The 25,290-nt window shown below is 37.4% G+C and overlaps 2 protein-coding genes across 4 annotated transcripts in view; one reads left to right on the top strand and one right to left on the bottom strand.

Moving 5' to 3' along the window:
* The window catches only part of LOC102975070 (signal recognition particle subunit SRP54), an 81,264-nt gene extending 80,532 nt beyond the window's left edge, over positions 1 to 732 (top strand). Inside the window, exon 7 of one of the 2 annotated variants that reach the window (XM_007112314.4) lies at positions 505 to 728. The gene's annotated coding sequence lies outside the window, so the exon portion shown is untranslated. Of the gene's footprint in view, positions 1 to 504 lie in introns of both variants that reach the window. The other variant, XM_028495717.2, reaches the window with a different exon arrangement.
* Positions 60 to 25,290, bottom strand: PPP2R3C (protein phosphatase 2 regulatory subunit B''gamma). 2 transcript variants are annotated; one of them, XM_007112307.4, is made up of 13 exons: positions 24,883 to 25,290; positions 18,206 to 18,333; positions 15,329 to 15,433; positions 14,484 to 14,596; positions 13,977 to 14,074; positions 13,068 to 13,138; positions 9,716 to 9,848; positions 8,469 to 8,524; positions 8,316 to 8,391; positions 7,388 to 7,524; positions 4,414 to 4,551; positions 2,155 to 2,214; positions 60 to 365 (listed from the first exon to the last, which is right to left on the bottom strand). In XM_007112307.4, exons 1-13 carry the CDS (start codon positions 24,938 to 24,940, stop codon positions 177 to 179), a joined length of 1,362 nt encoding a protein of 453 aa, XP_007112369.1. In that variant the 5' UTR covers positions 24,941 to 25,290; the 3' UTR covers positions 60 to 176. The 2 variants fall into 2 exon arrangements, with proteins under 2 accessions (XP_007112369.1, XP_028351514.1); XM_028495713.2 differs by lacking the exon at positions 18,206 to 18,333 and having other exon boundaries at positions 24,883 to 25,287.

Raw genomic sequence — 25,290 nt, forward strand, 5'->3', positions numbered from 1 at the left:
ATTTGGTCCTATTTCTTCCAGACCACTACAACCAAAATTCCAATAACCAGAACATTTGCTGTGTTCTATAGACATATGAAGTGTTTTATTTAGACCATTTCTAAGGATTCTGCTTCAAAGGTTTTACATGCAGCATTCAAGCTTATTTTAATGAATACAGTCTAGTCTCTGAGAGATCATGTATCATCAAGGTCTGCGGAGTTTTCATTATCATTTGCAACAAGGGCTTCTCTATTCTCGTAAGTCCAGAAGCCATTCAGATCAATTAGAATGGTGGTGACTGTGTCTCCTTGATTACTGTTGATTAAATCCTGAAGAGAGATTTTCAAAGGATCCTTTGGTTTTACCATGTCAAAGATTTCATCCTGCAAGAGAGGAAAAAAATACAATGAAATCTGTTATCTGATTGACTTAATTTCTACCATACAGTGATCTAAAATTCAGGGCTGGCACTTGAGCTTATGTAAAATTTTTTGTTCCAGTTTTTTCTTTTTCATTTAACAGGTATCCACCTCTTCTCTATATGCACAAAATTTTATTGGAAGATTCCTTAGGTACAGGCATACCATTGGAGATACTGTGAGTTCAGTTCCAGACCACCGCCATAAAGTGAATATTGCAATAAAGCTAGTCATGTGAAATTTTTCGTTTCCCAGTGCATATAAAAGTTATATTTACACTATACTGTAGTCTGTTAAGTGTGCAATAGCATTATGTCTAATAAAATATACATACCTTAATTAAAAAATACTTTATTGCTAAAAAAATGCTAACCACCATCTGAGCCTTCAACGAGTTGTAATCTTTTTGCAGTAGTAACACCAAAGATCACAGATCACCATATAACAAATGTAATAATAATAATAATAGAATATTGTGAGAATTACCAAAATGTGACACAGAGACACCAAGTGAGCAAATGCTGTTGGAAAGATGGCACCGATAGACTTGCTTGACTAGGGTTGCCACAAACCTTCAATTTATAAGAAATGCAATGAAACAAGTATGCCTGTAGGTGTCTTATAGAGAAACCGAAGCTCAGAGTTGAAGCTGCATAGCTAATTAGCAGCAAAACTAATGCAGTGTTCTTTGAATATATGTTAACTAATTACTTATATTTTTCTGTTGTCTTCTAACTGGTGGTATAGCAAGGCCTTGATTTAAGTGCAAACTTGGCTCAAAGTAAAAACTTAAATGCTTTAGAGCCAAGACAGTGACAAAGCTTCATTTCCAATAATGATGTCAACCTTTTACTCTGGACCTGGAATGGGTGGGGGGAGCTCGGTATTAAAGAACTAGTCATCCACAGTGACACTAAATTGTGCTAAAAATGACTGGAATATATGGAAGAACCTCTTCTATATTATGAAGTGTACTATAAGATTACTTACAGGGAATTAGTACATGTTTTCTATAGCATTTAAAGAGGCAAATTGCATTTTTAAAGGTTAGAACAATTCAGGTAAATGAAATGCATGAACTTTTAATCTTGTGTGTATGTGAAACTTCCCTTTCCAGGTTGGTGGCAGTTTAAAATTACTAGTTCTTAAGTTCCCAGTTGCATAGTTTCAAATTTGTCTCACTTATATTAAACCAAAATGGCCCTTTATCTCATTATACTTGGTTAAAACTGGATGGGTTATTTTATTACATTACTTCACCTGAACCAACACTGGATACTCCAAGTGTTTCATAGCTGGTAAAAGTCTGATTACTAAAATGCTAAGTAGCAGCATGTATTTCAAATAGTGGTAGTTTTCATACTGTAAGATTGATGTCTCCTTAAATACCAAAGCAAGCAAGCCCTTTGAAGTAGCAGACTAAAAACGTGCCTGAACCTAAATAGCTCCCCCAAATTCAGTTTACAGTGGAATAGACTACCAAAGGATACAGGCTGTACTGATTCTCTTAGTTTTCAATCAAAATGAATGAATGCTTCCAATGAGAACATGACACTGACAATGCTAAAATCTTATACTGCACAAATCATTAGTCCAAGTATGTTCTCAGTTTCTAATGACTTAAATATTAATTCAGAACAAATAACAGCAAATACTTGACTTGGTTCAGTATTTCATAAGTTGCTTTCAGGTAGAAACTTCATTTAATGCAAATGATTATGTGGTGTTATGTAAATTAAAGAAAAAAAGTAACCTTGACGTCTTGAAATGAAACAGGATCCTGTCCATGGATTTTCATTAGTTCTTGTATGGCCTGTATTTAGTAGAAATAAATCTTTAAATAAAAAACAAAATATGCAACATTCCCTGTCCTGTCCCATGGTCCCTATCCAGTTCCATTTCCTGTCCTATCAGACCATAGGCCTCATCGTTTTAACCACTCTTTAACCACTCTTGAATATTCTCAAATTCCTTGACCTTGCTTCACATCTGTTGAGCAAAACCTAAACACTGGATCAGTGTAACCATCAGCCTTTCTGGACCTACACCTTAGCTATGGAGAACTTCATAAAGAAAGTATACAAGAGTACAGATTACTATTGCATAGGAATGGTCTCCAACCCCAGATGGGCCTTTAACAGGCCTAGCAATTCTGTTATGACCTGCTTCTCCCATTTTCCAGGAACGCTGTTCATACCTTCACCATTCTTTAAGGCACCCAATCCACCACTTCCCCTCCCACCCTACACTTTCTCTTCTACTTGACAGAAAAAATGGAGGTAAACCTCCCTCAAACTCTTCTTTTTTATGAACTTTAACAAAAAAATACTGACTGAGAAACTACTGTGATCCAGTTGAACTAACAAATGTTTTAGGTGGGAGTCATTCACTGGAAAATGTGAAGCTTAAAATTCTTGGAAAATAATCAATATGTTCCAAGTGCCTACTCTGTAGTGCCACTGATATCAGAATGTGCACAGGGCATCTCTTTGCAGCAGATGAGAATCTGAGTACACTTGAAGCTACTAGAGCAGGAGACCTGGATGGAATGATCTGGAGTGCACCATCTGGGCCCAGCTTTTATCACTGCGATACTGATGTACAAAGGCTCTAAGAACAGTCCAGGACTGCGGGGCTCAGCACCAGTAACTTTTTACCTTAGCCCATACAACCAAGCCTAAATAAACTTTGATAAAATAAAGGTATGAAATATTTTCAATGTATTTAATAAATAAAATTTAATATTCAAAGAGTATAGGATACTATAAAAAATCTTAATGAAAAGGGATTGAGTATTTAGCTTCCAAAAGATATATTTACTTTGTTTTCCTAAAACTGAATTTTCATTAAATAGGTCTGCCTAAAGTGGGGGGCATCCCTATGATGGGTGGTATTATATTCTCAGATGAGCCACTGATATAAGCCCACGTAGCATTCAATTTTTTAAAAATGCATACTAATACTGGGATTGTAATTTATCCTTATAATAATCTGCAGTCATTACTACCTAGAAAATCATAATAGAAAGCTTTTCAGGGAATTTAACATGAAATTATGAAATATATACTCTGAAACTCAGAAATCAGATAAAGTTATTTTAAAAGTATCAAAAATTTTTTATGTGGAAAAGAAAAAGCCTCTGGGGGAAAACTTCTTATGACAAAGATGTGAAAATGTCATTTTTATTGTTTAAAAAAAATTTCTTCTTACTATCGATCTTAACCACGTAAAAATCAGATGGTCTTCTGAAAACTAGCTATAGAAATGTGGCAATGGAATGGAACACTACTGTACAAAACCTTTCCATCACGTGGAAAAGTCACCGTTCAAACTAAGGAATGATTTTTTTTTCTTTTTTTAACATCTTTATTGGAGTATAATTGCTTTACAATGGTGTGTTAAGATTTATCTTAAAAGGGAAGACATTCCTACATTTACACCTGCTGCAGCTGAATGCTTATCAGGTAAAATACAATCAAATTCCACTTCAGAGCTCATCATGCTATTCTCTGAGACCATCTATGGCACAGAATAAGTATTTCAGCAAATCTGTTTCACACTGAAATGCAGCCCACAATTCTAGCCAATTTTTAAATTTATATTTTTTACAGCATAGCAATTAAAAGAATCTACAGGTACCAGGTGTGCAAAACTCCTGTGGAAAGGAGTTACCTTTTCTGTAGTTTCTGTAGGATTTTACATACTAGTTTTTAATCACCAAGAGCATACAATTTCTCAGGTATGTTTGTATCTCCACTGGCTAATAGCCCCTGACGTATATTTACACACTTTTTAGTATTCTACGACTAATCAAATCAGTATTGATTTAGCCCATTTATGTTTTTAAAAATAGAAAAAAACAAAACTAAAACCTGACTTGATTTCCTTCTGAAATCTGTTAGGTAAACGCTTTTGTTAAATTTAAACATCCCAAGTTAGATAAAATTGTCATTGGGTAGGTAATTTAAACCAAATTGTATAACAAAGACACCTTTACACAAATGAGACTTACCCTAAAGAAATAATTAAGGGAAAACACATTCAGATACCCTTTGTTCTCAATGTCAAGCAATTTGAAAATATATTGCAGAGCTGCAGGTTCTTTTCGGTTTTCTAATGCAAGAACAAAATCCAGGTAGGTCTTATAGTCCTATAGAAAAGAAAATGACATTCATTAGAGGCCTTATTTGTAATTAACTTTTCAAGTGACTGATGATTTGAAGATGTTTGTAATCAAAGATGGCAAATTTTTTTTTAAATATGAAACGAGAAATCCATACTTAATATATACTTAATGTTGGTTTCTAGGAATTCTACATAGCAGTTAATCTGTACAGGACAGTTTGAGGGGGCACAGCTCATTTTCTTATGAGAGATTTGCTGTGTTAAACCATAATTTTCATTCATTAGGCTTTTGAAATGGACAGGACAGTGACTAACCTTTGCACGTTGCCACTAAATTTGTATTTTCATTTCGGTGTGGTCATTCTGAAATAGTTGTAAACTTTAATTTAGATGATTTCCAAAAAGTCATCTTAAGAGTGCCAGAGTGGCTTCCCTGGTGGCGCAGTGGTTAAGAATCCGCCTGCCAATGCAGGGGACATGGGTTCGAGCCCTGGTCCGGGAAGATCCCACATGCTGCGGAGCAACTAGCCCGCGAGCCACAACTGCTGAAGCCCACGCGCCTAGAGCACGTGCTCCGCAACAAGAGAAGCTATCACAATGAGAAGCCCGTACACCGCAACGAAGAGTAGCCCCCGCTCGCCCCAACCAGAGAAAGCCCGCACGCAGCAACGAAGACCCAACACAGCCAAAAATAAACAAATAAATAATTTATTTTAAAAAAAAGAGTGCCAGATATTCTACAGTGATCTGACACTGTTCTCATCCAAAAAGGGGGCAAGAGAGTACAAATGAAGGCTGAAAAGACATGACCAGAACAGAAAGCTTTCTCTACGAAAAAGGGATAGTCACAGATTACTTTTTCTGCATGTTTAAAAAAAGTAAAGTACTTGGGAGATTCTCACTTGGAAAAGTTTATAATCTTGGAAAGGATTTTCTTAGGCTAAGATTAAGAATTCTTTTCTGCATAAATCGTAGTATAAAGAGCTAGAGATGCAGCCTCATCATGATCTAAACTCCATGCCTAACTGTAGCTTCTGATTTTCTTTATTCACCAGGTTATTAGCATACACCAAGCTCCTCACTGTTAACTGTAGGCAGCTGTGGGAGTCATGAAGCAGAGTTTTTGCACCTTTCCCTCTTTCCCTTTGCAGCTGGCTAACAATGGTGTTATTTAGAAAACTGCTATTAAAGCTAAATGATAAAACCTAAAAAACCCTGATTCTCTTCTGACAGTATGACCATTTCTTAAGCATCATTGATTTGGAAAAGTTATCAGATCCTTAACACATTTTTAATAGCAAGAATGGTGATTTAAAAATGCTATTTAGAATTTTCTTCTCAAGTATTTTGCATTGTTGTGATAGGACAGGTGCATGTTAGTAAATCTTTAGCTGCTAAGGTAACCACTTAGAGTAATACAACCTGATTCTTAGATTTAAATCATGGCATATGTGGTACTATATCTGACCTGGTAATTTAAGGAATGAACCATCTATATGAAAATCAATAGGATTTACCTGTTTTTCAGATTTTTTTTTTTACTAGTCCACACTTCTCTACAATAGGTGTACCGACAATGAAATGAACAAAAATATTAAAATTTTCTGTTTGTCCTGAGTCCATGAGGGAAGTAATGTTTTTAAGCAAATTTACCTTAAGATCAAAGGCTCTGAATCTCAAATAATTTGATCAGTTCATACTTAAGATACTGTTATACACTGATAGGAAAATAATGCTGTATCATATCAAGAAAAAGCCTTTTGTGATTAAGAAAATGGACAGAGGACCTGGAGAGTCATTCTTCTTTTTTTTAAAATAAATTTATTTATTTTATTATTTTATTTTATTTATTTATTGTTTCTGGCTGCTTTGGGTCTTTGTTGCTGCTTTGTTGCTTTTCTCTAGTTGCAGCGAGCGGGGGCTACTCTTCGTTGCAGTGCGCGGGCTTCTCATTGCGGTGGCTTCTCTTGTGGCGGAGCACGGGCTCTAGGCACACGGGCTTCAGTAGCTGTGGCAAGTGGGCTCAGTAGTTGTGGCTCGAGGGCGCTAGAGCACAGGCTCAGTACTTGCGGCGCATGGGCTTAGTTGCTCCTCGGCATGTGGGATCTTCCCGGGCCAGGGCTCGAACCCGTGTCCCCTGCATTGGCAGGTGGATTCTTAACCACTGAGCTACCAGGGAAACCCAAGAGTCATTCTTCTAAAGAAGACATCAGATGGCCAACAGGCAGATGAAAAGATGCTCAACATCACTAATCACCAGGGAAATGCAAATCAAAACCATAATGAGATATTACCTCACACCTGTCAGAATGGCTACCATTAAAAATATAACTAACAAGTGTTGGCAAGAATATGCAGAAAAGGGAACCCTCATGCACTGTTGGTGGGAATGCAAACTGGTGCAGCCACTATGGAAAACATTATGGAGGTTCCTCAAAAAATTAAAAATATAACTACTATATGATCCAGCAATTCCATTCCTGGATATTTATCTGAAGAAAATGGAAACACTAATTTGAAAACATACATGCACTGCAATGTTCACAGCAGCATTATTTACATTAGCCAAGATATGGAAGCAACCTGAGTGTCCATCGACAGATGAATGGATAAAGATGATATGGTATACATATACAATGGCATACTACTCAGCCATAAAAAATAATGAAATCTCTGCACAGGGAATATAGTCAATATTTTACAATAACTTTGGTATGTAATCTATAAAGACAGTGAATCACTATGTTGTATACATGAAACTAATATAACATTGTAAGTCAACTATATTTCAATTTTAAAAAAAAGGGTTTTGGAAATTGTGGGAGCCTAAATTTTTAAAACTTAGAGATTTAAACTACTACCATTTCTCCATCATAAGTGAGACACTCCTGGAAAACACGGTCTAAGAAGACATTGGTCATGGTTGCTGTTCCATAGCGGGAGAGTTCTTCTTTACTGAGCATGCCATTGTGATCCTTATCAAGATTCAAATATTGGCCTTGGGGGAGAAAGATGATAAAAAGACACTTATGACCAAAATAAAATTCTAACTAAAAGACAAAAGAATAAACACTAACAAAAAGTTATTTTTATTGGTTAATATTTTGATTTTTAAACTAATTATGTTAGAGTCATGGTAGATATCTGCTATCCCTGCAATCTCTATCAGAACAACTGTTAAGCCAGAACCAGTCAAAGAAAACTCATCATAAAGGTTCATGCCTTTATGCTATTTCACTTACATCATTATTTTTCAGTTTGCAACCTTTTATAACTTTCCTAGGATTCTAAATTAGATGGAGGTAGGGGTCAACCAACATAAAGCACTGAAATGCTGGCACTTGAAAGCAGAGGTCAAGGTTGCCAAAATGAGTCAGAAGACTACCCAAAAGGACAATGTAACAGACTAATGAAATTCAAGAAAAAAAGCAAACTAGGCCCTAAAACACAGCCCCCTCTGTGGACCCTGAGAGTAGCATTTTATCACAATGCAAGATCACAGGTGATGTTCATAATAATGTTCCTGAGTCAACAATAAAAAAATCAAACTACATTCTTTATGTTAAAGTGTTAGAAATGTACTAACTTAAATAAGTCACAAAAATATAAAACGCTGGTATTTAAACAAGTAAAATTTAATAATCTAGAATATAAGCTCTTAAGGAAATTAGAACAGTTTGCTCTTAAGGTAAATTAGGCTATGTGTAAAACTGTCCTTTGAACACCAGTTAATGAAACATTAACTGAGGAACGGATAATTCACATTATAGCATTATGATAGGAACGTACCATACACCCGTAAGGCAGAAGGAGCAGAAAACCAATTTGTTTCTTGACTCTCCTTGGACAGTTCCTCATCCCTTAACTATATGAGCACAGAGACATAATTAGAAGATAGCAACTGTGAAGTGATATAATTAAGTAGTTTAAAAACATATTTACCTCCAATAAATCATCTAGGAAGCTGCATGCTAAAATATCTTGAATTTTTATCTTCCCTTTAAAGAACATAAACACAATTACTTAATTTTAAAAACAAGAGCAACTCAATTTTATAAAGGTTTTATTTTAGAAGAGCAATCACACAACTGATATTTTAAACTTTCCTAGCTCTTATGCTCCAAAGCCCTTACAATGCATTTCTGTGAAAAGGGAAATCTGCAGGGAATATTTAATAAAATCTCATATAGGTATGTCTACCTATATACCCCCAACTATATACATCCAATAGAGAAATTCCAAAATTACAATGATACCAGATTCCAAAAAAAGTTGTGTTAATTTTTTTGTGGTTATGGATATGATACTGTCAGTAGTCAAATAAGGAGACTGTTTCCAGTTTTCCTTTGCAGGTTCTGGAATAGAAAGCAATATAGAGGCGTGGGTTAAGAGAGATGGGATTTAAATGCCACTTCTAGACATGCAATCCATCTAAGTCTTAGTTGCTTCACACATAAAATGTGGGTAATAAAACCTTCCTAATGGAGTTATGAGAAGAAAATGAAAGAATCTATGTAAAATGCTTAGCACAGTACTTAGTACATAATAAACAGTCAAAACTGTTGGCTATTATTATTGCGTACATTTCCAAGGAAAAAGGTGTGTGTGCCTATAATGGAGGCGATTAAAAAAACTGACAGCTACCCCATTCTGTGATGGACTCACAGCTGCATTTTCAAGGACAGAAGGAGTATCAGGGGCTTTGATTTGGGCCTCTGTCCCAGACACATGTATTTAAGCCTAGCAGGTTAGAATAGTTGATAAATGTACGGTTAATGAGGCAAAATTTACAAATCTGATCCTCATATAGGATAGTTAACTTGAAAATGAGAAAAACATATCATTGCTAAATGGTCCTCCTATCTCCCAATTCATATTTTTGATCAAAAAGAATAATGCTCCAGTTTATTACCTATCAGGGAAAGAAAATTATATCAGAATACCTAGCTTCTTAGAACTGGAAAGAATATACTTCATTTTAGAGATGAAAACATTGTAAAAGGTTAGGTGATATTCCCACTGTCACACAGCTGATTATGGTTGGCACAAGTAAATCAAAAGATCTACATATCAAAAGATTTATATATTAATGGCAATAACATGTTAGGAAAATAAATAACATTTTAAAGACTTTAGTTATTGAGATTTAGAAGTAATGATAATCTAAGTTAGATAAGATTTTCTTTTACCTGTTCTTAGAGGGTCTAAAAAGAAGAAGAACTTCCTAACTGCTGTACAAACATAAAAGGAGTAAAAAGATTTTTCCAGCCCATCTAATTGTGGCAAAGTAGGGATAAGTTCCAATATGTAGTTTTCTAAATCCTGAAAGAACAAAACAAAATAAAACTTTAAAGGGTTAAATGTCTGATCTGGTTTCTTCATGAGATTCTGGAATATAATTTCAGTCCTAAAAATTATTCAGTATTAAAACTATATGAATGATGAAATAAATTCATTTGTGACTGAGTTTCAGATATTTTTCTTGGCTTGTTTTCTTTTAACTATAACTTTGTTTATGATGGTCTTTGCTCTCAGATTTTTAAAAATTTAGCTGAACTTATTGTTTTTTAAACTTCTGAGCTTTGTCATACTTAGAAAGGCTTTCCCTATTCCAAGATTATATATTTAAAAGCCTCTCATGGTTTCTTATATTTATTTTAATAATTTCATTACTTTTGCTTTATCCATTGTAAAGTATAATGTTTCTAGTTCACTTGAGACACTTTATAATTTAAGTTGTAGAACAGATGGCATCTCAAACATGGTGTGTCCAAAATTGGACTCTTATTATCCCCAACCCTGGTCCTCACCCATTTTCGCCTATTCCACCATTTATTCAAAGTAAAAAAGTTCAACTTGGTTCCTACCTTTTCTTCACCAAGGCCCCCACCCCTTACCCCCAAAATCTAATCCAGCAGCAAATTTTTGTCATTGTTGGGGTGTGTGTGTCCAAAATATATACTGAATTAATCTATTACTGGCTTCTACACACATCACCCTGGTCTGGGCCACTATCATCTCTCACCTGCACAACCACAGTAATTTCCTAATTATTCCTTCTTTGACTCTAGGCTCCTTACAATTCATTCTCCACAAATCCAGTAACTTTTTAAAATGTAAACCAGGGGGACTTCCCTGGTGGCGCAGTGGTTGAGAGTCCGCCTGCCAATGCAGGGGACACGGGTTCAAGCCCTGGTCTGGGAAGATCCCACATACCGCAGAGCAACTAAGCCACAACTACTGAGCCTGCACTCTAGAGCCCGGGAGCCACAACTACTGAGCCCGTGTGCCACAACTACTGAAGCCCATGCACCTAGAGCCCACGCTCCGCAACAAGAGAAGCCACTGCAATGAGAAGCCTGCGCACCGCAACGAAAACCCAACGCCTCCAATAAGTAGATAAATAAATAAATAAATTTATTAAAAAAAAAAAAAGTAAACCAGGGAGTTCACTGGTGGTCCAGTGGTTAGGGGGCCAGAATTTCACTGCCGTGGCCAGGGTTCAATCCCTGGTCAGGGAACTGAGATCCCACAAGCCACATGGCCAAAAAATAAATAAACAAAATAAAATGTAAACTATATCCTGACAGATTCAGCTTAAAAATTCTGATGGCTTCCCATTAGTCTCAATATAAAATCCAAACTCTTTATCATGGTCTAACAACCCAATATGTGGCCCTGCCTACTTCTCCAACCTCACCTCCGGTCACTCTAACCCTCACTCATATGCTCCAGCCACACTGGCTTCCTTCTACTCCTAGAACAGGTCAGGTTTAACTGTGCCTTGGGGACACTGAACTTGCTGGTCCCTCTGTATTACATTTTCATAAGGCTGGCTTCTTTCTCATCCTTCATGGCTAAAACTCAATCACTATCTCAAAGAGGCACCTCTTCCATCTTATCTAAAATAGTTCCCCAACCCCAGTCATACACTTTCCTAGTACCCTATTTTCTCCTTAGAACTTGTCACTCTTTGAAATCATGTTGCTGATAATTTAGTGTCTGCCTCCCCACTCTGCTAGGAAAAAAGCACCATAAGAGTAAGGCTTAGCAATGTACCTGGCACAAATAAGTGTTTGGTAATTGCTTATTTAATAAGATTTAGTAAGTGAATGAGAGTTTGCCTATACTACTCAAATTACAGATGTTGGCTCTGGAAATTATTGTCTTTTAAATAAGGGAGACACAAAATCTGGTTTCAAAAGGCAAAGTGCCAAGGTTAGGAGAGTTATTTCTTTTCTTTGAGAGAAATGTTTTCTTTCATTGAGAGAAGGGAACATTACTCCCTTTTAAACACAACTACGGAGATATACTGTTGCTTTTCTCTCTCTTCCTCCCATTCCTCTTTCAATTTTTGTTTCCATTCATGGGAAGAGGCAAGAAAAGTTTGTTTGTAAACCAACTAATGGCTGACAAGAATTCTCAGAGCTATAGAAGTACTCCAATATCTGACCTGAGTAAGTATCAACCAGTGTTTAATACATCTTCCTTGCTAGAGATAGATGGATAGAAGCAAGAACCTTTTACTGTCAAGCTGATCTGAACTTTAAAGGACAAGAATTATACTGTGGCCCTACAAAGGTTTTTAAGTCTAAATATCCAATATGAGCTAACAGATTCTATCTATAGAAATCTGGATAAAACAGAGTGCAACAAATTATAACAGGAAACATAAACTATAACAGGGAATTTACATCTCTAAATTTTATATCTGAATATTTATTTAAGTGATTAATTAACCTGGTTCATATTTATGCATAACTCCCTTCCCTCTTTGTATATATTTGGGAAAAAAAGCCTGAGCTGAAAAGAAGACAGATAGATAGATTGATTGATTTACTTATTTATTTATTTGCTTGCTTGCCACACTGCACAGCATGTGGGATCTTAGCTCCCCAACCAGGGATCGAACCTGGGCCCCCTGCCTTGGAAGCTCGGAGTCTTAACCACTGGACCACCAGGGAAGTCCCCATATAACTGAGATACCCACACTTACAAGAAGAATAGTGATTTGGATCATGAGGCTATAATATAATTCTCTGTTGATAACCTGTTGATAACCACATTAGTGCCTAATGGGAAATAAAGAGCCTCTTGGTAACTGACCTTACAACCCAAACCTGCAGGCGGGACTACAGTCACATTATTTTTCTTATATTTCCTAAAAATGGAAAAACTACTGGCCCTTACATTTTAAAATAGTCATACACTGATAACACTCATGAATAACGAAAAGTTTTTCACTGTTTCTTCAATGATTTTTAATCCAGTTAAAACATTACATTCTTTTCTTCTTCTTTAAAAGGCTTTTTTTTCTTTAAAGGTTGGAGAAAAAGAATTTAGAAAGGAATTTTTGTGACCAATATACACTTTAAAAGTTCTTTAGTAACACATGTTATTTGTAAAAACAAACAAAGCAGAGAAACAAAAACAAAATAAGAATTATCTGTAATCTCAACACCCAGTGATAACTACTGTTTAGCATTTTGGTGTCTAGAGCATTCTGGTGTCTAGCATTTATTAAAGTAGGTTAATACTTACAGATTCCCGAAGATACCCTTGTCCAGCAACATCATATAAACTGAGGCCTATTCTTGTCTGATGAAGCCAAACTGACAATAAACAAGAAAATGAAATATAATTATTAAGATCTATCCTTTAGTATATATATATGCATAAAAGGAGATAGATTAGAGAGACAAGCTAATTTAATGACTATAAACATATTTTTCTCACATATATTACTTATCTCCTTAATCCAAAAATTGTTTGAAACAAAATAAATATACCATAGAATTAACTGCAGATATCAACAATTCTACCATGCCTAAAGTGACGATAAAGTTGATGCCCTTGAGAATACTGGTGTTCCACCAAAACAGGAGTTCTGATATTACGCCTTTAATGAAGCAGCTTTTATTCTACTGAGGTTAATTAGCACAACCAAATATTAAAGATGGTATACACAGGACTTGACAGGTCATTATGGAACTTATAGGAATCATAACAATTCTAACTTGTTTAATAAATACTCCTTGAGATGATGCTACAGTTGTGAGTTTGAAACTATCTTCTCAGGCAACTCAACCTGTAATATATTGGCGAAATAAAATTACCAGTGAATTAAAGTATTTCAAATAACCATCCATTAAAACTCTTGGTTCAGCTTTTGATATATCTAGTTAGCTAGTATCTTCAAGATACATGAGGCTTTTGTTTTGTTTGCTTTTTATAATAATGAACCCAAATGTATGGTAGAAACTTTCAGCTCCAGTAAGTTCCAGGAGAGAATCATAATAATAGGAAAACAAATCTTGGTCAAAAGACAAGAATTCTGTTATTCAAATTTACTAAGTTGTTTGACATGGAAGGGATACTATAAAAGCACTGACTAGAAACCTACTTGATTCCCAGATAGAAGGAGTTCAAGTACAATGAAAATGAAATCACCTTTTCTCATGACATAATTAAAGAACTGCATGATGGAAATTCTTCCATAAGAATCTGTATGAAGGAGTTTAGCAAAGACTTTTGCTGCGAAAAATTGCCTAAGGAAAGGAAATAAAGATTAAATCAGCTGCCAATATAATATAAAAATGACTTCTGTATGATTTAGTAGACAACAGCATAAATTCCAACAATTAAAAATCAAAGTGGTGGGAAAAAAATCAAAGTGAGAACTATAGTTCAAAACTTAAAATATTAAGCCATACATCTTTAATTCTATTGTCTTAAGAATGAGGACCTATAATGCTATAAATAAGCTATATTATTTCTTTTAATAACTTTATACCAATGTAATTTTGTTGACTGTAAATAATTTTATTAAACTTTATTAGTTTAATGAAAAGCTGACTCAAATTATCATATTATTGACTTAAATTTTCATTAACATTTACCTGAGGCATTTAAAATGCTTAACATAACATACTCCTTTGTTAATTATATTATTCTTACTTGCACTTTGGTCCAGCTTTTTCACCAACCTTTAAAAAATTTTCATAATTAATCATTGCTTCCTCTCCAATCATGGGTGGTGTCTGGTGCTTGTCCAGCAAAAACCATAAGTTCTTAGGAGAATTGCAGAAATTAAGATGTTATAATCAACTGAACAAAATTTTAAAACGTAGTTAAATGTGTTATTTCCATTAAAGTGATAGACTACTGTAGGGTCAAAATGCAAGGGTTTAAATCCCAGCCCTGCTCTGTGATCTTGGACAGTAGGCTTAAAGTTTCTGTTTCAATTCTCATCTGTAAAGTAAGGATAACAGTGTCTACATCATATAGTTACACAGATTAAAGAGGAACTGTACATAAAAATTTTAGAACTTAGTAAACACTCAATAAATGCTAGCTTTTTTTTTTTTTTTTTTTTTTTGCTGTGCCACATGGCATGCGGAACTTCCCTGCCCAGGGATCGAACCCACACCCTCCGCATTGGAAGCGTGGAGTCTTAACTATTGGATCACCAGGGAAGTCCAATGCTAGCTATTTTTATCATGTTATTAGTAATCAAAAGGATAACAGGAGATGATAGTCTTCTCAATATTACTCCCTACAGTAGTGGTTCTCAACTTTGGCCACACATTAAAATCACCTATGGACTTTAAAAAACAATACAAAACTATTGTTGGGACGCACAAGCTTTGCAGCTGATTCTGGTGGGAACCATCGCTACAGAGCCTGTGCTTTCAGTCACTCTGCACTACTGGCTCCATTTAGGCACCCCGAGATCCCACATGACACATGTAGTACAAATAAGAAATGGCGAACCTCCAAAGCAACATTTATTCCATTCTTACCTGTAATTCTTCATTATCTAACAGTTCCCTGCTTTTCCTTTGCAGAAAGACGGCTCTGGATTCTTCTCTTAATTTCTGTAGTAAGACTTCATCTTCAGCTGGCAGCTAAAAATACACTGTAGAGTTAATTTCTACACTTAAATTCTAGACTATTGGGTTATGTAAAATGTATTTGGCCTCATAAAAAACTACATATGCTACCGTCTCAAAATTACTTTTTGGATCTCAATCTTGCTTAATTTCAGGTCATCATTTATTTAAAAAGTTCATTTAATAAAAAGAGATCCACAGAGAATTCAGTGATCAGTGAGGCCAGTTCTGCCTGGAAAAGGCTAACCATCTAGCCCAAGTTTATTTATTTAGATCCATACAGGTTTACTTAAAAACTAAACACAACATTTAGTATGTGCCCACAATATATCAGGCATCAATACACACGTTCTAATTTAATCCTACTAGCCCTGTGAGATGCATTTCATCATACTCAATTTAGAGGTGAGGAAATCAAAAGATGGATGACTTTATCAAGAACACATATGCAGTTAGCCAGTCCCAGACTAAAGATTTAAATCTACAGAGTCCAAGTCTGTTTTAATTTCTTATGAGTTGTTTGGTTTGGTTCCCTGTACTCCTCTGTCCCCTCAATTTCACACCTAATGTTAATGACTTGCCCAAAGTTGTGCAACTAAAGTAACAAAATTTGAATCCAGGTCTTCTGACATCAGGGATCTAGTGTATTTTCTCTTCTCCATCTCATTTCCATTACTGGGTAGTTAGGTACCTCTCCCAATTAAGTAGACTTTAATGCTATTTCCTAGTGACTGCTAGGAGTAAAGTACTATGACAGATGTTCAATGTAGGATAACCATCCCCAAACTAAATGAATCAGAATGTCATGCTCTTATTTTACTTTATGACCACCACTTTTTCTATTTTCTCAATGTAACTCAAGTTTTTTATATTTGTAGAGCGCTGTTCCCATTGTAAACTTAGACTAATATAGAACTAAACTGGATTGGCTGAAGAGCAACAGTTTTAGCCAAGTATGCTTTTTGAGAATGGGTCACCTTACTTCTTAAAGATAATTAAGCCAATGTCTACTAGTTGGCCTCCAAAGCAGAGGTTCGTCCTCCTGTGGTGATTTCCCTAAGCAGGGCTATAAAATGACTCATTCTAACAACTTCAAACAATTTGCTTTGAGGATTTCTTCTTACTTTTCTGTAACTTTGCCCCATTAAATGTAACTAAGTAACCCACAGTCCAAATTGGGGGCTATGGTTTTCACTTTCTATTTCTAAGAACTAAGATGCCATCCCTCCCATCAAAAGGGATGCAGAAGGAATATGCATTAGGAGGTGAGGCTGGGGCTGAGACTGGGATTGTGCTCCAGTGGCTAGTCAACCAGCTAACCAGCCAAGGAGAGAAGTGGTGACCAAAGATGACAGGTGGTTTCTCTAAAGCAGTGGAGTGGAAGTAGAGGAAGAAGAAACAAGGGAAAGAACATCCCACAAATCCACATCTGCAGACCAGAAACCATCTGGGATCTGGAAGAGGTCAGAGAAGAGACGGAAATGGGGGAAAAGGGGATTCCCTCAGAAAACACAACGGGATGGTTGGTACTAGAAATACAGGAAAGTTGAGTCCTGGGTATGGAGTAATATCAGCATCTGAGGGCTGTCCCTGGGTTAGTAGATAATGCTTTCACAATCCTGATTACATGAAATAATGAATATAAAATGCTCTGAAGTACGTAGACACTCAATAAATGGCAGTCCCCTTCCCACTCCCCCAGACTATAAAAAATTCTCAGTTGTCTAACTGCCTCTGATTAAGAAAGTGTGAAATGCAAAAAAGCAACAGCAGTATGTATGATGTGACCCCATTTTTGTTAACCACACACACACACACACATATATATAAATATGTAGAAGGATTCATGTAAAAATGTTTATTTACATCTCTGGGCAATGTTATTATTGGAAAATATCAACTTTACCTGTTTTTTCTCTTTTCCATGACAAACGTGGATTAGTCATATAATTCTTAAAAGGCTGGGAGACATATAGTATTACAAAAAAGTTTCCAATAAAATGGTTCACATGTACACAAATACAAAAAAGTTTGTACTTGAAGAAATAAGTTAAAATTATCTGGATAATCTACCTCACTCCTTGATGCAGGCAAAACAAAATGTTTACTTTCTTTGCAAATAATGTTGTAATTAATTGAGTTTAGGAGGTAACAGGTTTAAGAGATATTCAGCTAAAATTCCAAAGTTAGCTTTTCTATAGTAGTTACATTTCCCATAATACTAAATAGGACTTATTCTTTTCAGTAGCCTTCAATTTCAGCTGTAAATACCTTTCTTAAAGTCTTACTGTTTTATCTATAACCCTCCTCAAAGCCTTCTTTACTGTTTTGGCACAAGGAAACATATAATTAAGTATAACTCTTAAAGTTTTCCACTCTCAATCTATTTTTCAATTTAGCTTTGAGCAAAACATTTTACACCTTATGAGTAAAAGACAAAGTTAAAAATTGTGATCAGCCAAGTAAATCTAAGTTTTATAGAAAGCCTGGCAACATAATCCAAAAGAATACCTACTACTAACATCCATAATAAAAATTAGGAGGAAGGAAAAAGCCTACAGTTCAAAAAAAGTGGCAAATAGCAACTTTGTGTTCTTATACCTACTTATATGAAAAACCAAGATTTAATCAGGTCAAAAATAAGGTCAACTAGAATGAAACAATAAATATACAAAATTTAAAATATAATCAATTTGTTTATTTATAAAATATAAGATTTTTAATCCCATTTGAAAAATTACATTTCATTTACAAACTCTGCAAGACATTTGCTTAGATACCACTTACCCTATAATAAAACCGGGGAATGGTCTTATAGAATTCATTTGTGTTTTTTCTACCTTCTTTCCATTCTGAGTAATACTTGGTAAATAAATCCATTTCTTCATCTTTTAATTCTTGTTCACTTTTTTTTTCTGGTAACAAAACACGTTAAGGAGGGGAAAGCACTTTTAAAATCAAACAATATTTTTTTCAAGACATCTATACACTATGGTCTAATTACAGTACCAAAAAGGCCTTCACAATTGTACTTAGACACTAAGCATCTATATTAACTTTCTTGAAATACCAAGAATCACTATCTTCAACTGAAACAGCCTCCTCTACATCTTCAACCAGTTCTCAGATGCTCCCTCCACTTATTTTTATCACTATACTTGTCTCTTTCTCAAGTCATTGCCTCTCTTATAGACCTGACAAGTTCTAATTCATTCAATCAAAAGTTCTCACTGAGCACCTACTTCAAACAGAGCACTGCACTAGACATTGAGGCTAGAGCAGCGAGAAAATAGGCACAGCCCTTGACCTCATGGAGTTTCAGCATCAGTCACTGTTCCTCTACCTATCTGAAGCTCACACCTCAGGGTGCTATTACCCAACCCGCTTGCTGCTGGTAGATGGCCATCTCATTTAGCCATTCCTCCACCATGAACCATGAGACTGGTGCACAGCCTTCTTCACCTGCAATCATTAAGGAAGAATAAACATTTATGTGGGTGAAGGTGCCCCCTCAACTCTGAAGGCTTTCACCTCTACTGTACTCTGTTCACTCAGCAAGACCAAAGATCTTACCTGTTCCTGTTCTGAAATCTTGAACTCTAATATACACTCAAAAATTTTCTCTCCTGGTTGTTATTCAAAACCTCACTGCACTGGCACAAAAACAGACATACAGATCAATGGAACAGGATAGAAAGCCCAGAAATAAACCCATGCACGTAAGGTTAATAAATCTATGACAAAGGAAGCAAGAATATACAATGGAGAAAAGACAGTCTCTTCCATGAGTGGTGCTGGGAAACCTGGACAGCTACATGTAAAAGAATGAAATTAGAACATTCTTTAACACCATATTCAAAAATAAACTCAAAATGGATTAAAGACCTAAATGTAAGACCACATATTATAAAACTACTAGAAGAAAACATGAAACAGACATAAATCGCAGCAATCTTTTTGGATTCATCTCCTAGAGTAATGGAAATAAAAACAAAAGGGACCTAATTAAACTTAAAAGCTTTTGCACAGCAAAGGAAACCATAAACAAAACGAAAAGACAAACCTACACAATGGGAGAAAACATTTGCAAACAATGAGACCAACAAGGGATTAATTTCCAAAATATACAAACAGCTCATACAACTCAATACCAAAAAAAAAACGCCCCAAAACAAAAAAAACACAACAAAACCAAACATTCCAATCAAAAAATGGGCATAAGATCTAAACAGACATTTCTCCAAAGAAGACATCCAGATGGCCAACAGGCACATGAAAAGATGCTCAATATTGCTAATTATTAGAGAAATGCAAATCAAAACTAAAATGAGGTATCACCTCACTCCAGTCAGAATAGCCATCATCAAAAAGGCTACAAATAATAAATGCTGGAGAGAGTGTGGAGAAAAGGGAACCCTCTTGCACTGTTGGTGGGAATTTAAATTGATACAGCCACTATGGAGAACAGTATTGAGGTTCCTTAAAAAACTAAAAATAGAGTTACCATATGATCCTATAATCCCACTCCTGGGCATATATATGGAGAAAACTATAATTTGAAAAGACACATGCACCCCAATGTTCACTATCGGAGCACTATTAACAACAGCCAAGACATGGAAGCAACCTAGATGTCCATCGACAGGTGAATTGATAAAGAAAATGTGGTATATATATATATACAATAGAATATTAATCCATCATAAGAATGAAATAATGCCATTTGCAGCAATATGAATGGACCCAGAGATTATCAAACTAAGTGAAGTCAGACAAATTAATATATCGCTTATATGCGGAATATTTTTTAAAAAGATACAAATGAACTTATTTACAAAACAGAAAGAGACTCAGACATAGAAAACAATCTTATGGTTACCAAAACCTCACTGCACTCAGCCTCATTGAGATCTTCAATTCTGTGATCTATTTTCTCAAACATTATTCCTCTTCCTGCCTTCTCAACATGCATGTAGTTGTTCCCCAAAACTCCTACCTGCATTTCTGCCATATCTGCCTTGTTAATTTTTAACCTTGGACCAATTTTATAATCTGTTTACTAATGCTCAATGGTGCTGGAGAAAACTGCCAAATTTTGCAAATATTTGGTCCCACAAATTTATTTCACGGTTACTAATAACACAGCCTCCCCAAACCACCAATACATATTTTATTTGTGCTTGATGTCCTCTTGGTGACTGACTGCTCCAGACTTTCACTACATTCCTCAAGCCCCCTGTGTTCACCCTCAACAGATGAAAATCCCACCCAGTTCACCAACAACTGAGTCTACTGGGCATGGATACCCACAAACATCTAAGTGGAGTGGGAGGACAGGAAGGTATCAAATCTGCATCTTACTTTCTTCCTGTCAGTTTCAGGGGAAGATATAGCTCTTCTCTCACCCAAGGCTAACCCCTCATTCTCCCATCTCCTCCACAAAACTCCTTCCTTTCTACCTGTTGCCACACATAATTCCTTCTTCCTCATCCACTTTCTCAAATTAAAGGCCTGTGTTGGCAATCTCTACTTTCTTACCTCTCACCATCTCTTTATGCAATCCTGCGACTCCACGGAAACTGCCAGGGCAACATGTGACCTAACTGTTTAGTTTAATGGACACACACCTGTCCTTGATTTCTCTGTTAAATTGATACTGTCAATGATTCTAAACTTTTTGTGGCTTTTATGAGACCACACTCTGTTGATTCTCCTATTTTCTGGCTATTTCTTCTTTTTTCTTTTTTTATTTAACTGATCTACTTATTGTCTGTCTTTATTTATTCCAATTTTTATTGGAGTACAGTTGATTTACAATGTTGTGTTAGTTTCTGCTATATAGCAACGTGAAACAGTTATATTTATATATATATCCACTTTTAAATTTTATTATTATTATTTTTTAAATAAATTTATTTATTTTTGGCCGTGTTGGGTCTCTGTTGCTGCACACGGGCTTTCTCTAGTTGCGGTGAGCGGGGGCTACTCTTCGTTGTGGTGCGCGGGCTTCTCATTGTGGTGGCTTCTCTTGTTGCGGAGCATGGGCTCTAGGCGTGTGGGCTTCAGTAGTTGTGGCATGTGGGCTCAGTAGTTGTGGCTCGCGGGCTCTAGAGCACAGGCTCAGTAGTTGTGAAGCACGGGCTTAGTTGCTCCGCGGCGTGTGGGATCTTCCCGGACCAGGGATCGAACCTGTGTCCCCCAGCATTGGCAGGCAGATTCTTAACCACTGCACCACCAGGGAAGTCCCCTCTTCTTTTCTCTTAATCCTCTTCCTCTATCATTTCAACTTTCATAGTTTAACCTCTAAGCCCCAAACCTATGTCACTAGCCCAGACATTGCTCTTGAACACTAAACTCACGCATTCAAAACATTTTCATCCTCATTCCTCTATCATTTCAACTTTCATAGTTTAACCTCTAAGCCCCAAACCTATGTCACTAGCCCAGACATTGCTCTTGAACACTAAACTCACGCATTCAAAACAAAATATTTTCATCCTCATGCTCCAACATACTTAGAATAACGTTCCCTATCCCTCACCTTACTACTCTTCTTCTAGTTCCATATTTCCATCTCAGTAAGTGGTACCACTATCATCCAATCACCTAAGCCCAAATCCCAAGAGTCACTTTCATTACATCATTCAACTATTCTAGGGATACACAAGTATATGTGTGAGTGGATGAGTGCATACACACATGCAGCTTTCAACAGTGTCAGGGATACTGACTCTCTCACAGAGATAAAATTGACCAAAAAAAAAAAAAAAAAAAAAAGAAGGTGAGGAAGCTGCCTATCCAGATATCCGGGGGAACTGCATTCCAGGAAGAAGAAACAGCCAGTGCCAACACACGAAAATGGGAGTGTCCCTGGTGTGTGCAGGGAAGAGGGAGGCGGCCAGTGCAGTTGCAGCAGAATGAACCAGAGGGAATAGCAGGAGATGAGGGACACCAGATAATGAGGGGCGGCAGGCCACTAGGCCTTTGGAAAGACCTTGGCTTTCATTCTGATGAGGGAGAGAGCCACCAGAAGGAATTAAGAGGCTAATGCAGTAATCCAGGTGACAGATGGCAGTGGCATGGGCCAGGGTGGGTGCAATGGAGGTGGCTAGGAGTAAATTTATTCTGGGTATATTTTCTTTTTAGTCCCAGGATTTGCTGACACAATGGATGTGGGTATTGGAGAAAGAGAGCAGTCAAAGATGTCTCCAAAGGTTTTGACCAGAGTAGACGCGATTGCCGGCAACTAAGATGGGGAAAACTATGAGTGAGCAAGTTAGGAAGGAGAGCGGGAGTTCAATTTCAGACAAGATTAAGATATCTATTAGATCCAAGTGGCCATGTCAGGTAGACAATTATTGATAGATATATGAACCTGGAATTTGGGATGAGGTCCAGGCTAGAGGTATACATTTAGGAGACATTAGCAAATAGACATTATTTAAAATCCTAAGAGGGTGAGTGTAGACAGAGAATAGACACTGACCAAGACCTCAGCCTTGGGCCCTCAAATGTTAAGTTCTTGGGAAAAAGAGGAAGAAAAAGCAAAGACTGAGAAGGGATGACTGGTGAGGTAGGAGGAAAACTAAGAGAGTGTGTCTCCCAGAAACCAAGAGAAGAAACTATGTGTAGGAAGAGTGAGTGAACTACTATGTTCCTGGCAGGGGCTGCTGGCCAGTCAAGTAAAATAAGGACAACTGAGCACTGGAACAATGTGGAGATCACTGACGATCATGACAAGCAGGAATCAGAGACAACGACAGATTCAACCAACAACTCTTTTTTTTTTTTTTTTTTTTTTTTTTTTGTGGTATGCGGGCCTCTCACTGTTGTGGCCTCTCCCGTTGCGGAGCACAGGCTCCGGACGCACAGGCTCAGTGGCCGTGGCTCACGGGCCCATCCGCTCCGCGGCATGTGGGATCTTCCCGGACCGGGGCACGAACCCGCGTCCCCTGCATAGGCAGGCGGACTCTCAACCACTGCGCCACCAGGGAAGCCCCAACAACTCTTTTAACAAGTGTTGCTATAACGAGGCATAGCTACAGGTGGAAGTTAAGAAAGTTTCTCTAAGGTGGGAGAAATACCACCATGTTCATATGCTGATGGGAGTGAATGAGAAAGAAAATCTCATGATGCAGGAGAGGATGACTGTAGGAGTACATCCTTGAGGAGGCAAAAATGGGATCTAGCACACTGATGAAAGAAATGGCCTTCAACAGAAGTACAACCTATATGATTTACTTACTATTTTATCATCTCTGCCAACACTAAAGTGTAAGTTCTACAAGGACAAGGATTTCTGTTTACTGCTATAGTCTAGGTTATCCAGATAACAGACATGCGATGGAGTAGGTTTAGGAGTGAAGGGGAGGAGAAAGCACAAGTGCAGGTAAATTTTCCTAGAAGTTTTCCTATAAGGGGTGCGGAGAAATGTAGCAAAAGCTGGAGGGGGATGTGAGATCAAATAATTTTTTTTAAATGATGGGGGATATTACAGCATGTTTGTCAGAGCTGATGAAAATGAACCAGTAGAGAAAGAAAATTTGATGGTGCATAAAGGAGACGATAAGGCCAGAGTGAAGTCAGTGAATAAAAGAAAGAAACGTGATCCAGCGTTGGAGTACAGGAACTGATGGCCAGTTCACCATTTTAACAGTGAAGACAGAGTGCACGGTTGCCTATAGGGGGTGGGGAGTGGGGGGCGCTGACAGAAATGGTAAATGGGAACAGGTGAGATTCTTCTTTGATTCCTTCTACTTTCTCAAATATAAATACTAGTTCATCAGCTAAAGGTAAGGAGTAGATAGGACATACTGGAGGATTGGAGGTTTGGGAGATGAGAAGGAACTGCCTTAGAGTGTAGGAGAGTGAATGTCTAGGGAAACGCAGAAGAAATGTAAATGAATGACTGAAACACCTACTTTAGGTTAGTGGACATGAATTAAAAGTGAGGAAATTCACCAAGGTTCCGTTTTCTCTAACCACTTTCAGCTGTCCTGGATGCAGCTGTGAAATAGTAAAGATAGTTTTAACCAGGTTGATTAACAAACGTGACGTAGAGGGAAAGAGATAAGGAAAAATGGATTATTAAGTCTAAAATGGATAAGGAGGGAAGTGAAAAGTGTGACAATAAAAAGGCGGTAGGGGTAATGGATTATTGGTTCTGGGAGGATCAAAGGGTTGATGGCGCCAGGACTCTCAATTATCCCTCACAAGTCTAGGTCAGGACCATGCAAGTGCGTGGCTAAGGTAGCTTTTCATTCCCGCAAATCCCTGCCCAGAGAAGTGTGGGTCAAAACTCTCTGGATCCCTAAACCACATCCCAGTCAGCCTCCTTTGTCAGGAGAGGTTTTACCGAAGCGAAAGTCACGGCTCCCAGGTGCTGCTCCTCCCCATCCATCCTCCCCCCACCTCCCGGAGTTTAGGGCCTGGCTCTCTCTGCGGGCGGCCCCTCCCAAACTCACTGTTTGGACCGGTGTTGGGCGTCGCTATCCGCCGGCGAAGAATTTCTTTCCAGTCCATGGCTGACTCCGGCCCAGCAGTTCCCGCATTTGCTGCTTACTAACCGCTCCACCCCCTGCCAGCTCCGGCGTCAACACTGCCCAGCCCCGTAAAGGTTATGAAGGCCCCTTAATCGTCATCTTGGACGCGGGCGGAAGTCGGCTAACTCGGCCAAATAGATCACCGTAACCACCGCGGCGAATAGGGCGATCACGCTAACAGCAGGGAGAGCAGACGTGAAAGAAACGGAGAGGGAGCCTCCTTTAGCTTTCCAGCTTCACCACGCCGTATTTTTAAGGCGCAGAAGAGAGCCCGCGCTTTTATTTCATCTTGGCCCTTTGGCACTTGTGCGCCACGTGACCCCGGAAGTC

This window comes from Physeter macrocephalus, chromosome 11, assembly GCF_002837175.3.
Source record: "Physeter macrocephalus isolate SW-GA chromosome 11, ASM283717v5, whole genome shotgun sequence".
Taxonomy (NCBI): domain Eukaryota; kingdom Metazoa; phylum Chordata; class Mammalia; order Artiodactyla; family Physeteridae; genus Physeter; species Physeter macrocephalus.

What these genes read in the sequence shown, in the direction of transcription:
- PPP2R3C (XM_007112307.4), bottom strand. Translation starts at nt 24,940, where the DNA reads ATGGACTGGAAAGAAATTCTTCGCCGGCGGATAGCGACGCCCAACACC. An exon ending in TAGATAATGAAGAATTACAG is followed by an intron (nt 14,597 to 15,328) that starts GTAAGAATGGAA and finishes AATTCTCCTAAG; the next exon opens with AACTTATGGTTTTTGCTGGA. An exon ending in TAATTATGTCATGAGAAAAG is followed by an intron (nt 13,139 to 13,976) that starts GTGATTTCATTT and finishes GTTTATTGTCAG; the next exon opens with TTTGGCTTCATCAGACAAGA.